Source organism: Myotis davidii, unplaced genomic scaffold (genome assembly GCF_000327345.1).
Source record: "Myotis davidii unplaced genomic scaffold, ASM32734v1 scaffold44, whole genome shotgun sequence".
NCBI lineage: Eukaryota > Metazoa > Chordata > Mammalia > Chiroptera > Vespertilionidae > Myotis > Myotis davidii.
Window position 1 is genome coordinate 2,813,227 of NW_006299705.1, and position 15,535 is coordinate 2,828,761.

At 35.4% G+C, this 15,535-nt stretch overlaps 1 protein-coding gene across 3 annotated transcripts in view; it reads right to left on the minus strand.

Moving 5' to 3' along the window:
• The window catches only part of POC5 (POC5 centriolar protein), a 32,777-nt gene that overhangs the window by 7,181 nt on the left and 10,061 nt on the right, over positions 1-15,535 (minus strand). For all 3 annotated transcript variants that reach the window (XM_006775451.2, XM_006775449.2, XM_006775450.2), the window contains exons 5-10: positions 13,940-14,145; positions 12,083-12,259; positions 9,549-9,653; positions 7,783-7,962; positions 6,464-6,617; positions 2,288-2,520 (exon numbers count right to left, since the gene is read on the minus strand). In XM_006775451.2, the coding sequence (XP_006775514.1) occupies positions 2,288-2,520; positions 6,464-6,617; positions 7,783-7,962; positions 9,549-9,653; positions 12,083-12,259; positions 13,940-14,145 (1,055 nt within the window). The remainder of the gene's footprint in view (positions 1-2,287; positions 2,521-6,463; positions 6,618-7,782; positions 7,963-9,548; positions 9,654-12,082; positions 12,260-13,939; positions 14,146-15,535) is intronic.

Genomic DNA, 15,535 nt, shown 5'->3' on the forward strand with positions numbered 1-15,535 from the left:
TCCCGCAATCCGGGACTGCTCGCCTGCCTAACCGCTCGATTGCCTGCCTGCCTGCTTGCCCCCTAACCCTTCTACCTGCCTGCATGATCACCCCTAACCACTCTGCCTGCCTACCTAATCACCCCTAATCCCTCTGCCTGCCTGCCTCATTGCCCCTACCCACTTGTCTGCTTGCCTGATTGCTCCTAACTGCCCACCTGCCTGCCTAATCACCCCTAACTGCCTCTGCCTCGCCGCCGCCGCTTCATCCGGAAGGACATCCAGAATGACGTCCAGCTGTCCAGTCTAATTAGTGTATTACACTTATTATTATAGAAGATATTGAGGACATGCACAGAAAGGAAAGAATTTTACAAATGAAGATATTATTTCACTAGAATGGTAATCCTCCTTTCTCCAGTTATTTGTTTTCCCAAATCTGTACAGTTTACCTTCTGCACACACCTTCCTTTAGCTACTGGAAGTACTGAGGAAGACTGGAAAAAGTTTTGAACGTTCACAGGAAGCTTCTGTGATTAAAGTGGAAAGATCACCAGGCCTGGATCACAAGTCTTCTTTTCCTGTTCCTGACAGTGATGGTTTCACATTAGGTAAGTTATCTAACTAATATACAGGGTTGGGCCTAAGTAGGTTTACAGTGTGGAGTATGTGAAAAAAAGTTTATTCTTGTATTATTATTTATTAATTATTGTATTATTTTCCATACAAACAACTGTAAATCCTACTTTTGTTGTTATGGTTCTTTTTAAAACCAAGAAAGACACATTGAGGTGAATCTATTATAATTATATAAAGAAGGACAAAACTTGTATTACACTTAGATTGCTTTACTTGTGATTCTCCTCTCACCCCAGCCCTAAAGGCTGTCCTTATGTGAATGAAATTGAATGTGTACCTGTTTCAGAAAAGTAGGATGTAGTTGGAGGGATGGAGAAGAGCTGTCTACGCAATACATATTGTGTTTTCAAGTTTCAGAGACTTAAAATTATCTCAGGTGATCCAATTGTTTTCAAAAATCAGTAACAAAAAGGATGGTAAGTACACTTATTCATTCAGTTTTTCCTATGCATTTTCAGATTTACATATAAATGCCGATTATAAATGGTGTAGTCATATTTTAAGAAGGGAATTTTGAAAAATCTAGTTCTTTTGTGTATTATCTGAATATGCAATATGAATGAGAAACCAGAATAATCTGTATAGGATCACATTTCAAACTTCAAAGAAGTTTTTTAAAACTTCTTTGAATCAAGAGAAAATATGATAAATAGCACATCTCAAATTACTTTCCCCTAAAGTTAATAGTTCCTAAAAGGCAGAAGTTAAGTCAGCTGGAATACTGAAGGTGACCAATTGTCTGGTTGACTCTGTGCAATGGCACCTTCTGATGGCCTGCGAGGGGGACTGTCAGACCTAAAACCTATTCTGCCATCATCTTTCCTCTCAGGTAAGTGGTTAGGGTGGGGAAGAGGAGGGAGACAAGCAAATCAAAACCATTGAGACCTTCACAGAACTACACATGCCTTTGTGCCAAGCGAGAGGAGGGAAGGGTAGAGTGTAAAAGAAAGAAAAAAGAAAAAAAGCCCTACAGAGGTGAGTCTGATAAATCTGACTTGTATCCCTATACCTTTCTCTCTTGAGAGACACTGAAGAGTACAGGTTTAACACGAGGAGTCAGAGCCAGGATGTGCTCTGTCTGTAACTCTTCCACATTAATAGCATGATCAATTCCACTTCCGGCCAATTCTCACACAATTACTCCATCCCAGACAATGCTCTCCCCCTCTAAGCACTTCTCTAACGGTGACTCTAGGAAAAACTGCTCTTATCTTCATTCTAATTATGAATTAAACATTATGATCTAATCAAATCAAGATGGAGTTACTATAGAGTAGTAGTGTTAATGATAATGTCTATCCAGAACATTAGTTGAACAGAAAATATACAAAAGAGCCATTAACCTACTAAGTCCTTGAACATACCCACTTGTTTTCTTCAAAATTAAAAACAGAAAACCAAACCAACTCTAAAATCTATTTTTCCTGAATAGTTTTTGAAAAATGTAAAATGAAAAAGTTATTTTTGTTCAATTATCACTACTGTAGTAGAACTTTCTACAGAACTTACAAAGTAATGTTTTACTTACTTTGTGTATGAAATATTTTCTGTGAGTTGGCCTAAAGGCTTTTTTATCCATGAGAAAGTATGTTCTGAGTTCAGAATATCCAACATACCCCCAAGTGGGGAACCCTTTCCTAACCCCGGCACCTGCGTGCCCTGCACTGACCGTTTCTTCTGACGCCGTGGGAGCCGTGGACCCCGCACCCAGAGGAGCAGACACACAGGAGGCGGAAGCAGTCCCCGCGGAGGTGATGGACGTGGCAGAGGGAAAGGCGGCAGTGCTGGCCACTCCCATGGCTGCTGCTGCTGAGGACGGTGCTGGGGCGGCTCCTGAGGGTATCGGAGCCGAAGGATCCAGATGAACAGGACCATATTCCTCCTTCTTACTATTTGTGAAGTCTGGCCGTAAAAATCACAAGTTAATTCCATTACATTCTTCCAAGTGAAGATTACTTTCGTCTCCCAACAATTTTAATACATAACAGCTACAATTTGGTCTTAATAGAAATGTGTACAAATTTGTCATATATTCTATACATGTTTAGTTAATAGTTTGTCACTGTTAACTGATCAATGTCAGCATTAACTACTGAAGACTTCAAATCACTTCCTTCAACTTGTGAAAGCAAATGAATGATTTGCTCTTACTTAAAAGAAAAAATGATCATGGAAGTGAACAATAAGATTTATTATAGACGAAATAAAGACATTCCATGTCTCCTTCGCATACGCATTGTAGTAGAAGTTGAATCTACAACTGCATGTGCATCCTTCAGAGAATCAGAGTATAAAGCATATGTCATCGTTAAAAAGGTGACACTTATTACATTAGGTGGAGTGGGGGAAGGAACTAACCCTGTCATCTCACATTAGAGATTAGCATCCATTTTTACCTCCAAGGATAAATTCATCATCTCCAGAAAATGTCTATGTGACTCCTGCATGAGCCCCGACCAGGGCCCGGGCTGGGAGGCACCAATAACGAAGGTACACGTCTTTAAGTGGAATTGAACCTGGGACCTTTTGGTCCGCAGGCAACACTCTATCCACTGAGCCAAACCAGGTAAGGCAACTAAGGTTCTGCTTTATATTTTCCATCCCAATATTAGAATTTGGTTAAAATTTCTACTTAAAACCATATTTTTGTGATACAAAAGAAAGGGTGAGGGTGTTCAGAATATCTGAATGGAGTATGTAACCCTATGTTTAAATAGTTTGCTGTGTTGTCCTCTTTCCATCTAGAATTATGGGTTTTTGTGTAAGTCCTTTTCTTATACTAAATTTATATAAAAAAATAAAAACTTTGATTAACAAAGTTTAATGAGGACCATAATGCGCGTGTCCTTTGAAATCATTTGTTGAAAGGGGCTAATTCAATATAAAATACTGCTTTTGCTTTGAAATCAACACATACACATACTGAGTTTTAACATGCTTTTGATAGAAAGTGATTCTGACTATCTGTTTTTAGGTGGGTTGCAGACTTCATATCAGATGTGGGACCAGGACACAGGTCAGGTCTGGCCAAGGGGCTCCCTGAAAGATGACCCAGTCTCCCTTACCTGGGTGGAGTATGCAGTTTGTAAGTTTTAATAATTATTCTTGCTTTAACTGGGATAAATTTTTTCAATTGTTAAGTATTTTTCTACTCTTCCTAAAATTGCTTTGAAAATTGGCAGGTATCATTTTAAAGGCCATTTTTATTGTCACACTTTGCCTTCTCTCTTTTTAAAAATTATTTTTATTGATTTCAGAGAGGAAGGAAGAGGGAGATAGAAACATCAATGATGAAAGAAAATCATTGACTGGCTGCCTCCTGCATGCCCCTCACTGGGGATCCAGCCCACAACCCAGGCATGTGCCTCGCCCGACCGGGAATTGAACCTTGACCTCCTGATTCATGGGTTGATGCTCAATCACTGAGCCACTCTGGCCAGGCACACTTTGCCTTCTTCATAGAAACTTCTAACTTACAAATATAAGATTTAGGATATTGCACAACATGAGATACATTGCAGATGATAGCAAAAAATCAGGACAAATAAAAAAAAAATCAAATATTAGTTTTTTTCTAACAAGACAGATACATTAGGAACATTGCATTATTAAAAACTACATTTAAAAAAGCAATTGTTTTAAGGGAGGAAAGGGGACCAGTTGTAATTTTTTTCTTGTGAGAACTAATAGCTGTTATTAAAATGCCACAAAACCTAAATATCACAGAGCAAACCCAGCATTAGATCACAGTGAACTTTGCCTTTGGTAGGTCCCCCAGCCCTACTGCTTACTGTGTGTCTTATTATTCCTGGTATCTTTATCCCTCATTATGATAAACGTAGCACAAGGCCACTCAAAACCATTGGGTTCCCAGAACTTGGCATTAGCTGCAGAAGACGGTGGATGTAAAAGCAACAGGAGCAAAACAAATCATGTTGGGTAATTATCAGAATACATTTTCTTCAAATCCTGTTATGGATGTTTGCCTGTAGGAGACATAGCTGTATTTGAATTTAAAATTTAAGATGATCAATTTATAAAGGTGGCAAAACACTCTGTCCTAAGTCAATTCATGTGCATAACTATGTTATGAAAAACAGATTTCTTGTAATTAAATGCAAGAAGTTCGAATAATAATTTGTCACCTTACTTGTGGAACCTAATATGTCTTCTGAGTAGATAATTAAATTCTTCAATTTAATACATATAACCTGCTAATAATTGTAACTAAAAGCAGACTAGTCTATTATTGGGGGTGGTGAGTTTGTTTTCAGCATTGATACTCAATTAAAAGACCATTTATTAGAGAAATTAAGCACACTTTGGGGTATCAGCAAGATAAACTATTTAGCCTTGATAATCTATAATTCTATGTTTCTAACCTACATATGGGCCATATACTCCAACTGTTGCAGAGAGAAAACAATTTGCTTTAATTCACTGTCACCCACAACATGCACAGTTTGTATAATAAAAGTTTGTTGATGTTTTAAAATGAAGCACAGAGAAGTTATTCACTGGAATGAAATCATGTTAATGACGTTACAAAATGAAACTGCCTCATGGGTCAGTTAACCATGAGTCTTGGATAGGATTTACTATCAGGGAATACTGCAAAATGTTCGTGTTTCACATGAAACATGGGAGGCTGACTTCACTGAATTAAAGACTACAGTAATGTCCAGCTGGTGTGGCTTAGTGGTTGAGCGTCAACCTATGAACCAGGAGATCATGGTTCGATTCCAGGTCAGAGTATATCCCCGGGTTGCAGGCTTGATCCCCAGTGTGGGGGGTGCAGAAGAAAGTTGATCAATGATTTTTCTCTCATCAATGATGTTTCTATCTCTCTCCCTCTCCCTTCCACTCTGAAATCAATAAAAATATATATTTTTAAAAAGCCACTGTAAAATAAAAAATACTTAAGCATGTAAGATGATAGTCATGCTATAATTACTATAGTCTTTTTAAAAAGTGTATTTCAAAAAAATTCTCTCTATTAAGCTAAATAAGGTAAAGAAGGTTTATATTATCCTGTTTGTTCAGAGAAGAAAACCAAAGCCCAATAAGGAAACTAGGCCTCAATGCAAATTGGTGGCAAAGGACTCTTGTCATGTGCTCATCTAAGCCATGTTCATGAAACTGACACAAACAACTCAGATCCGAGCCAATACATGGATTTTTCTTGAAATAATTTTCTAATTTTTTATTTCTATAGACAGATCTATATTTATAACTTTTGGAAATGAGTTTTAATTGCGGTTTCTCTTAAACTGGAAAACAAGCAATTTTTTAAAAATGGAAAACCATGACTAGATAAGAAATATTTAATCAACAAAATAGTCCAAGGAAACTGGCTACTTAGGAAAAGACAAAAATAGAAATTTTGCACTTAAAGGCATTATACATTCAAAGCATTGTTGTAACTCTGAGCGTATATACTTAAGAGTTTAAGTAACCCTGAGTAGTGAATTTTCATGATGGATTTAAAACTGGATATGACACTATGAAGTTAAAAATACAGTGCCTGGCCGCAGCTGGTTTGCTCAGTGGATAGAGCATCGGCCTGCAGGCTGAAGGGTCCCGGGTTCAATTCCGGTCAAGGGCACATGCCTGGGTTGCGGGCTCCATCCCCAGTAGGGGGCATGCAGGAGGCAGCCAATCAATGATTCTCCCTCTCCCTTCTTCTCTGAAGTTAATTAAAAAAAATACATATATATTAAAAAGAAAAAACAGTACCTGAATAAGACGTATCTATTGCAAAAAATTAGTACTAAAGACCACACTAATCACTGAAATCTCAAATTCTTTTTGAAAGTAGGCAGAGACTCTTAAGTAAAACACTAACCTGCATCATTTCTGTTTTGAAACATTGTCATGGCTTCAAGATTTAATGCACAGACCCCCCGCATGAAAGCTTTCTTCATGGAATCTTCAAAGTGCTCTTTTTCATGTTGCATTCTTTGAATCTCAGCTTTTGCATTTTCCAAAGCTCCAGATAACTAAAATAAGGCGAATTTTTTTTAAAAAGGGTTGTAATACAAGGAAGGATATTATTTATTGTTAAAAAGTAGACTTACACTGTGAAGTATTTTTAGGTGAAATACAGGTACTAAAAACACTTTGCCACATGCCTCTTCTGCTATGTGTCTCACTTTATTTTAAACGGTGCATCTTACTTTTCGTGTCTTTCAACAAACCATTTCCATTTCTAACCATAAAGTCAAGGTTCAAACAAGGGTAACTGTATACCAGTCCCACTGAAGGTTGCTGATGTGTTTTAATCATACAAAAAGATATACCATTTCTTACCATAAATCTTTTATGTAGAATATTAAACAAAATACATTAGGAGCCACAAATAGTCCTCTCTCCTTTAGAAAAAAAAAATAACTAAGTGCCTGTAATATTAACAGCATTTTAAAAAACTAAATGATACTATAGAATTTAAAGTGCAAAGTGATATTAGTTGCAACACATTTTCCCTTAGATGAAATATAAAGGGACTCCATTTTTTGCATGTCATTTTCAATTGCAGAAAATTGTTTGTATTATGATACTGATTTTTAACATTAAGAACTTTGTACTATAATAATATTTTTTCCTTTTAGTATTTTATTTCAAGAGGCCTACTGCATTCTACAACACAGTTTTTATTTCATTTTAAGTCTCAAATGTTTTCCCATGGAAACATTAATTTTATTATTAGAAGTCAATGGGAAGATAATTCCAATTTGTATCTAACTGCTTTAAATCAACCTTATATGACTAAAGTTTATTTAAATTAACAAGAGGATAAACATTTTTGGTTTTGGTCTCTATTCTTGGCTAAATAAAAGCCAAAAGAAGTATAAGAAAGCATGCTTTAAGAGACATAAGGATCTATGAGTGATTTACATTGTCAAGACACATGTACACACAAGAGTTCCAACGTAAGTTTGGAGGCCAGAGTTATAACTTTTAAAGAATAAATAAATCTGTAAATCTGACTCATTAGTGTTGTTCTTCCCCAAATAGTCACATAGTCTCATTTGAAGATACACTGCATTAAATGGAATTAGAAATGGGTCACTCTGCCTAACTATAATGGAACAGTGAGTGATGCTACCCATCTTGTTTATTTCTATTAAAGGAAAGTAAAAATAAATTAAAAAATAGAAGTTTTACCACAGCAACTTTGTTTTCATAATCATTGGAAATTTGGACACAAACTTCTTCAGCTCTTGCTTGACAAGCTCGCTCTACCAAGTCCTTCCACTTCTTTTGCACCGTAGAATGCCAGCCTATCCACACTTTCTTCAGTAAATTTCTCTGGAAGTACTGGTCAGCTAGTTTCCCTTCATAAGCCTAAATGAAAGTATTATAACCTTAAAACACAGTGCACTGGTAAATACACTGGCAGTAATAAAAAGAAACCTAACATGGTGGTGAGCAGTGTACACACATTATTATTTAATCCTGTGTAGTTATTCTTATCTGCATAGAGGAGAACAGGCTTATAGAGGTTAGGTAACCTGCCCAAGTAGACAGGGAAAAGCCATCCTTGCCTCATTCCAGAGCCTAAGCTCTTATCCATTACACATCATTGTTTTATGTAACCAAGTTAGGGGTTAAACAACAACAAAAAACAAATGAAAGAAAATGAGTAACTTGCCACTTGCCATCTTAGTTCTGAATCTGCATGACCCTTTAGCTGAAACCAGGACTAGGACAACAGAGTGGTTGGAAGGCAAAAAGGTAACTGTGGCTTCAGATGGCATTATTCTCCCTTCAGCTTGGTGGACACCACCATAAGCAAGATTAATTTAATTTACAGACTTTCATCATATATAGTGCCAAACTGATTCAAACAGGAACATATGCTATTCTTTTTATCAACGAATTTAAATTATTTGAAGAAGTAGTTCCAATTTTCAATCTTCTTAAATTTGAAAAGCTATTCAAAAAGTGATGGCAGCCTCAACTATTTCAGCTAACATAAAAAAAGTATATATTCTCATTATGTCACTTGATAAATAACTTTCAAAATATGGTCTAAATACTCATATTTTAAATAGCTCTTTTCAGTCTGATTAATGTAGATTGATCTATTGGGATTAATTTTAAAAAAATGAAAGCATTAGGAGGAATCCTATTACATGATAGTGGAACATTAAATATTGATGTTATTAATACTAAATATTGTTTTAAAAATATTAACATTTAATATTAATTTATTGGAACTAATGCACAGAGATCACTCAATGGCTCACATGAGCATTACATTAAAAAAAAATATATATATATATCCACCTCCTATACTCTTGAGTCTTTATATTCTGTCTTCTTGTAGGATATATACATATTCATACTTTTCCACTTCTGAGACAATAACTTATTATTCTCTCTCAGTTTGCCTGTACTCTGATATATTGATTCAGCTCTTATTTAATTAAAATGAACAGTGTTCAAATTTAAATTATGTACAAACTAAGGATAATTTTTAAAAAGCTATACAGACATGGCTTTAATTCTCACTCTAAGGCAAGTCTCCACAACGAACATTTATACAATTTTATAATGTTTAACTATAATGTTGCCTCTTTTTGAGGAGAATGTATTCAGGCATTTTACAAGGAGAAACAATATGGGAATCATATGATATGTTAAAGACTGTAAATTCTTTTTCCATATAACCATATTTGAGTCAAATTTGTTAAAGGGGTTCCATTACCAAGGCATTTGTAATTTAGGTACAATCCCTACTAACCTATTATGACAAAAGAAATGATATATCAATAGATCTATAAAATATGAGGTATTTTTCCCCAAACTATACCAAAATCAAATTCCTTGAAATGAGAGCAACCTTAAATTCATTTTGACGTGATCCTAAACAATTCTGAATCCAGAAGTCTAGTGTGTGTCAGTCGTCTTTTCGTTTTCATACTTACATCCTGTCTGGATTTGACATGGCCAATCCGCCAGTGGAAGAATGTTCTCATCAGCTCCATCCTTTCCTTTTGCTTGCCTATGGCGTGAGACAAGCTGGAGATCACCTGTGAACAGCAACGAGGCCAATTACTGTGAAGTTACAGTAACAGCTGCCAGTACAGTGACTTTTCTCATATATCAAAAAGTGCTGGAGAATATCAATGGATCACTACTATATTCATCCAGTTAACTTATTATCTTTAAAAAGACCAAAACATTTCTCCACATGAATACACTACATGAAGGGGAACAAAAGAGGAAAGAAATCTCATTATGTGTATCTTGGTAATCACCAAAAGAAATTTATGTACATGAAAATTAATAAAGGGAGGGACACAAGTAGGTTTAGTTATTCCTATGGAAAATAATACAATAATTAAAAATTAATACAAGAATAAACTCTGTGTTTCACCTAAACCTACTTGTGCCCTACCCTGTATGGTCAGACATTTAATTCAAGAAAAACAAGCATTCTTTGAAAGTTTTGCTACATATACAAAAAGTCTTCATAGACTAGAATTAAGGGCAGAGGCCTTTCTAGATCCTAAATACCTTTAGTACCTTGGATTATAAGTTTCTCAATAACTTTTATTTAAAAAATATTTTTATTGATTTCAGATTGAAAGAGAGAGAGGAACATCAATGATGAGAGAGAATCATTTATCAGCTGACTCCTGCACGCCTCCTGCAGGGGATTGAGCCAACAACTGCCAGTATGGAACCGTGACCTTCTGGTTCATATGTCAACACTCAACCCCCGAGTCATGCTGAACCACGCTGGCTGGCCAGGCTCAATAACTGTTTAATAATTTTTTTCTGAATTCAACAAAGTCATAAAAGAAAATAGTCATACTATGATGTACTTCTTCAATGTTGTTATTCTTGTTATTTTATTTATTTATTATTATATTTTTAAAATGTTTTTATTAATTTCAGAGAGAGGAAGGGAAAGGGAGAGAGGGATAGAAACATCATTGATGAGAGAGAATCAATGACCGGTTGCCTCCTGCACAACTCCTACTAGGGATCAATTTAGCAACCCGGGCATGTGCCCTGATCAGGAACTGAACCATAACCTACTCATGGGTCCATGCTCAAACACTGAGTCACAATGGCTGGGCTTATTCTTGTTCTTTAAAAAATATTTACGGAGACTTTTAAATCCTAAGACAATACTCTCTCTTATCAAGTACTAAGTAGCTGAAATGTCTATCTAAAAATGGCCACAAAAAGAAATTTTGTAAATTGGGCACATTTACTGAGAGATATTTATTCTGGTTTCTTTAAATAATTTTTAAAAGTGGAAAAGGACACACATTCTAAGATATTATTAATATTCTCTTTCTAAAGTTGTATGGTGGTGGCTATCCACTTTCTTTGTTTTAAAAAACTGGACATATATGTACAACTCTTTTTTTTATGTGTGATACTTTAAAATTAAAAGCCTTAAGATGGAGTTTTGAGGATAATAGAGAAAATGACTGATATTAATATCTATTAAAAAAAATAAACTATGAAAAATGTTCAATTTTATATCATACCTTGCAATACCAAAAGAAAATCATATATTTTTTTAAAAAAAAACACTGGACTCCTTATCCAGTTATTTAAACAGTGAGTGCTGCATCTACAGACCAGCAGTTGAGGTGTTTGCTGTGAGTCCTTTCTCTCTGAAAGCCACCATCCCCCTGGGGGCAGCCACAGATTTGTTGCCCACCTACTTTGTTCAAGATGTTGTCTGGAGGCACAAAATTAGCACACACCTGAACCTTACTTTCAAGTTCTTAACAGGCTAACAGAAAGTGAAATAAAAGGTGCTGTTTACCAATAAAAAAAAAACAGACTTCTTCAGTGAATAAAGACTTATCACAGATATAACGTGAGAAACTTAAAATAACCCCTAAAAGATGGTTTAAAATGTGGATAATGCTGGTTCCCTAAAGCTCTCTTATGGGCAGTTAGGAAGGAAAAATTAGTATGTACATTTAGCATGTACTCTTAAAACTCCAAGCACATTGAAGTTGATCTCAAAGATAAAATGGCATGACCATGGCATGTTTAATAGGAAGATAAATTGTATATCTATGCACCTATTTTTCTACCAGTTTCTGAAGTGATTTTCCCTTTGTATCTTGCATGACCTAAAAAAAAACACTTCCCGACCTGTTAGGGAAGAAGGAAGAAAGGAGAGAGAGGGAGGGAGAAGGAAAGAAAGAGAGGGAGACAGGGAGAGAGGAAGAGAAAGGGAAAGTGAGGGTGAGGGAGAGAGATGTGAGAGAGATACATCTATTGGTTGCCTTCTGCACTTGCCCCGACTGGGGATTGAACCCAAAACCTGGGTATGTACCCTGACTGGGTATCAAATCGATGACCTTCTGGTGCATCAGACTACGCTCTAACCAACTTAGCCACACCAACCAGGGCACTTCCTGACACTTATTATCTAGCAAGACATTTACTGAATCTCAGTTAAAAGAAATATAAAAAAGAACACCTCATCTTTTCTCCCAATGGAAATTTCATAGGCTTTCTGCAGCTCCTTCAAGCTGTTGATCTGGTTGCACAGTTGTTTTAAATGTGCTGCATGTTTTTCTTTCTCTTTTTTCATTTCCATACGGTGCCAGTCAATAAAATTTAGTCTCCATTTAGTTAGTTCAGATATGACGTTTGTCTGAAAAAGATATATTCTGATAACTAAGCAGTTTGTTCCTTAATAGTGCTCCTTGAAATTACAACGAAATTAAGAAACACTTTAAAAAATCAGAACAAGCAATCAACATGAAAGCTATTTTTAAAAAAATCACTAATGAAAACATTTACAAGTTCAACAGTTACAGCTCCTCTTGGTTCACATTCACCATACTAAAGATATGGATTTTTTTTTATTTTAACTTACTTTGTATTAAATCTTATTGTCATTTAAAAAAATTTCAGGTCTTATTCATTAATTCACTAAATATATAGTTTCTTTGTTTATTCAAGAACTTAAATGTCCATATTAAGATGGGCTAGGAAAAAGGAAATGTAGGGCCATGCACTAGGGTGAGCCATAGGACTGGATGCTATTTAGATAGAGGTGGACAGTGGGAACCATGGGAGTTGATGCTTTCTTCCCCCAAATAATTTATCACAATGGCTACATTAACAAAGTGCTAAGTCTGATCCCTTTTCACTCTACTGATTGGTATAAATAAAAAGACCAAATAATCATGTTATCAAAAATCATATAATATGGTTAACTGAACACAGAACAATTTAAGTGGTTGGTGATACACCACTCCAGTTGACTTACACCATGAAAAGAGACTTACACCATGAAAAGAAGTATGAAACCTGTTCCATGAGGGAAATGGTAGAAACTATATGAAAAGATTACATCTGGGATTTATAGTTCAAATAACAGAGAAATATAGATGCCCTAGAACTCTCATGAACACAATTTCTCTATGCATGTGAATATTCAACCTCGTTTTCTCAAACTACCTTTCAGAAAATTGGTATTTTCTCAACTCTATTTTAAATAGCAAAAAGAAACCCTGCCACTTCTTTTTTGGTAATTTTTTTTTAAAGCGAGTCTTTTAAAAAAAATGTTTTTATTGATTTTTAGAGACAGAGGAAAAGAGAGAGATAGAGAGAAACATCAATGAGAGAGGAACATCACTGATTGGCTTATTCCTGCATATACTCCTACTGGAGATTGAGCCCACAACCCAGGCATGTACACCAACCAGGAATCAAACTGGCAACCTCTTGGTTCTTGGGTTGACGCTCAACTGCTGAGCCAAACTGGCCAGGCGCTCTGCCATTTCTGTAATACTTTGTTTTACTTAAAGGCCACAACATTACTAAAAATAAAAATCCGTTTTTATAGAGATATCAGTTATATATGTGGTTGCTATAAGAATGGCTATAAAATGAATACATAATACTAAAATTGAATTTTGTATTTCATATAAAGGAGACATTTTCATTAGTCATAGCTACAATATAGTAAAGGTTCATTGAGTGTCTCAGTCACATACAGGGTTAGTCTTTTAGAACATCCGAGAAATTCACTAGACCGTCCCATCAACTATTTAAAACCTTGCTATTTAAAGCATGTTTTCTGAACCAGCAGCATCACCTGGGATATTGTTAGAAATGGATAATCTCAGGTCCTCAAAAACAACTGAATAAAAAGCTGAAGTTCAACAGGATTCCTGGGGGATTCATATGGACATCAAAGACTGAGAAGCACAGAGTTTAGACATTGGACTGATCAAAAACTAAAGATTAAAAAGAACCTTTTATTTTAAAGAAAAGAAAAACTGGAATTAAGAGCAAAACTATTATACTAATCCAACAACAATACCTTAAGACCTGAACTCCAAAGATCCAGTACACTTTCCACCTTTTGAAGGTTTTCTTCAGAAACAACAGAATTGCCCACAATTATTTCATGGATACCTGCATGACTAGAATTAGACCCTGGTGTGGAAGAGTCGCCTAAAATATTTGAACTGAAAAAATCCATGACCGGGTGAAAAGGCTTCCTTGGTGATGACACTGGTGATAACCCTAGAATGAAAAAAAGTTTAGTGGTTAAGGCAAACTGAAAACAACCCAAAATGGTGAGGACTTATATTGGAAGGCTAGAAGATGTCAGTTACTATAGAGGCTGAGAAAAATGCAGAGAAATGACTTTTCAATGTACTTAATCTGGATAATTTAAATTTCAGTATTGTCACTGATTTAGGACTAATCAGCATGAGATGCCTCCTATACTCAAATAAAGATGCTTCATATATCCAGCTCCAGCCTGAGCTGAAACTATTATTATCTGTGTCATCACATCAGCATTTTCTAAGTGCTTTGTATGTTCCTATAATAAAAATGTTATAAGGATTAGCTCTCATAATACATGCTACCCTAAGAAATACATACTATTATCTCCATTTTACTGATTCCAAAACTGAGGTTCAGAAAGGGTTAAGGAATTGACCAAGGTCAGAGTGGCTGTATATAGGTTATTATAACTTTATGTAGAACACTGGGATGAATTTTAATACTATTAAATGTCAGCACTATACGTAGAGACTAGTTATTTAATTTGTCAGATACTCAACTATAAGATACCCTGTTGGCCCTCAACATATAGGTGAGAAATATATATACTTTATATAATATAATATAATATAACATAATATAATATATATATACTTTATATAATATATATATACACACTCCCATCTCCTCTTGCCCATATACAGGGTGTAGAGATGGGAGTCAGAGCCAGAGCCAGAAAGAGAACTGGTATATATCTTTAAAAAAGCACAGAATATTTTATCACACATGTATGTTGGAATTAGAGACTAGTGATCATCATTTCTTGCATATCATACTTTTGTTATGAGGATCCTATAACTAAGACTGAAGGGCTTTTCCCTCTTCCTTATTGAATGATTCAAAACAAAGATAAAGATAAATCTACTATAGAACTTGTTACTTAAAAGTAAATCAAGAATATTTGCAAAAGGAGGAAATCGTTCTCTAATATGTATGTTTTGCATAAAAATATATAAACAAATGGTTTAAGCTAGTTACACTATGTAGACTACCTATATATTCTGAAGATGGTTTAGGAACTCAAATAATAAGGCACATTAATAGTATTTTTTTACTAGATTTTACTAACTAGATCTGCACTCATGGACTCTGGACTCTGCTTTAATTTTTTTTTTTTAATAATACACTCACCTTTAAAAAAAATGGAATCTTGGTTTGCTATTCACTTGACTAAGAAAACCCCACAAAATCATGCAAATTAAGAAGTTCAGATCTTTAAGTTCACTTTAAGAACACTTGTGAAACTGCCAAGGCTATCATGGGGATGGGAATACAAAAAGCCACCATGTATTTGAAGGATGTCATTTTATAGAAGCTACTAGAGGCTGGGGGGGGGGGGGGG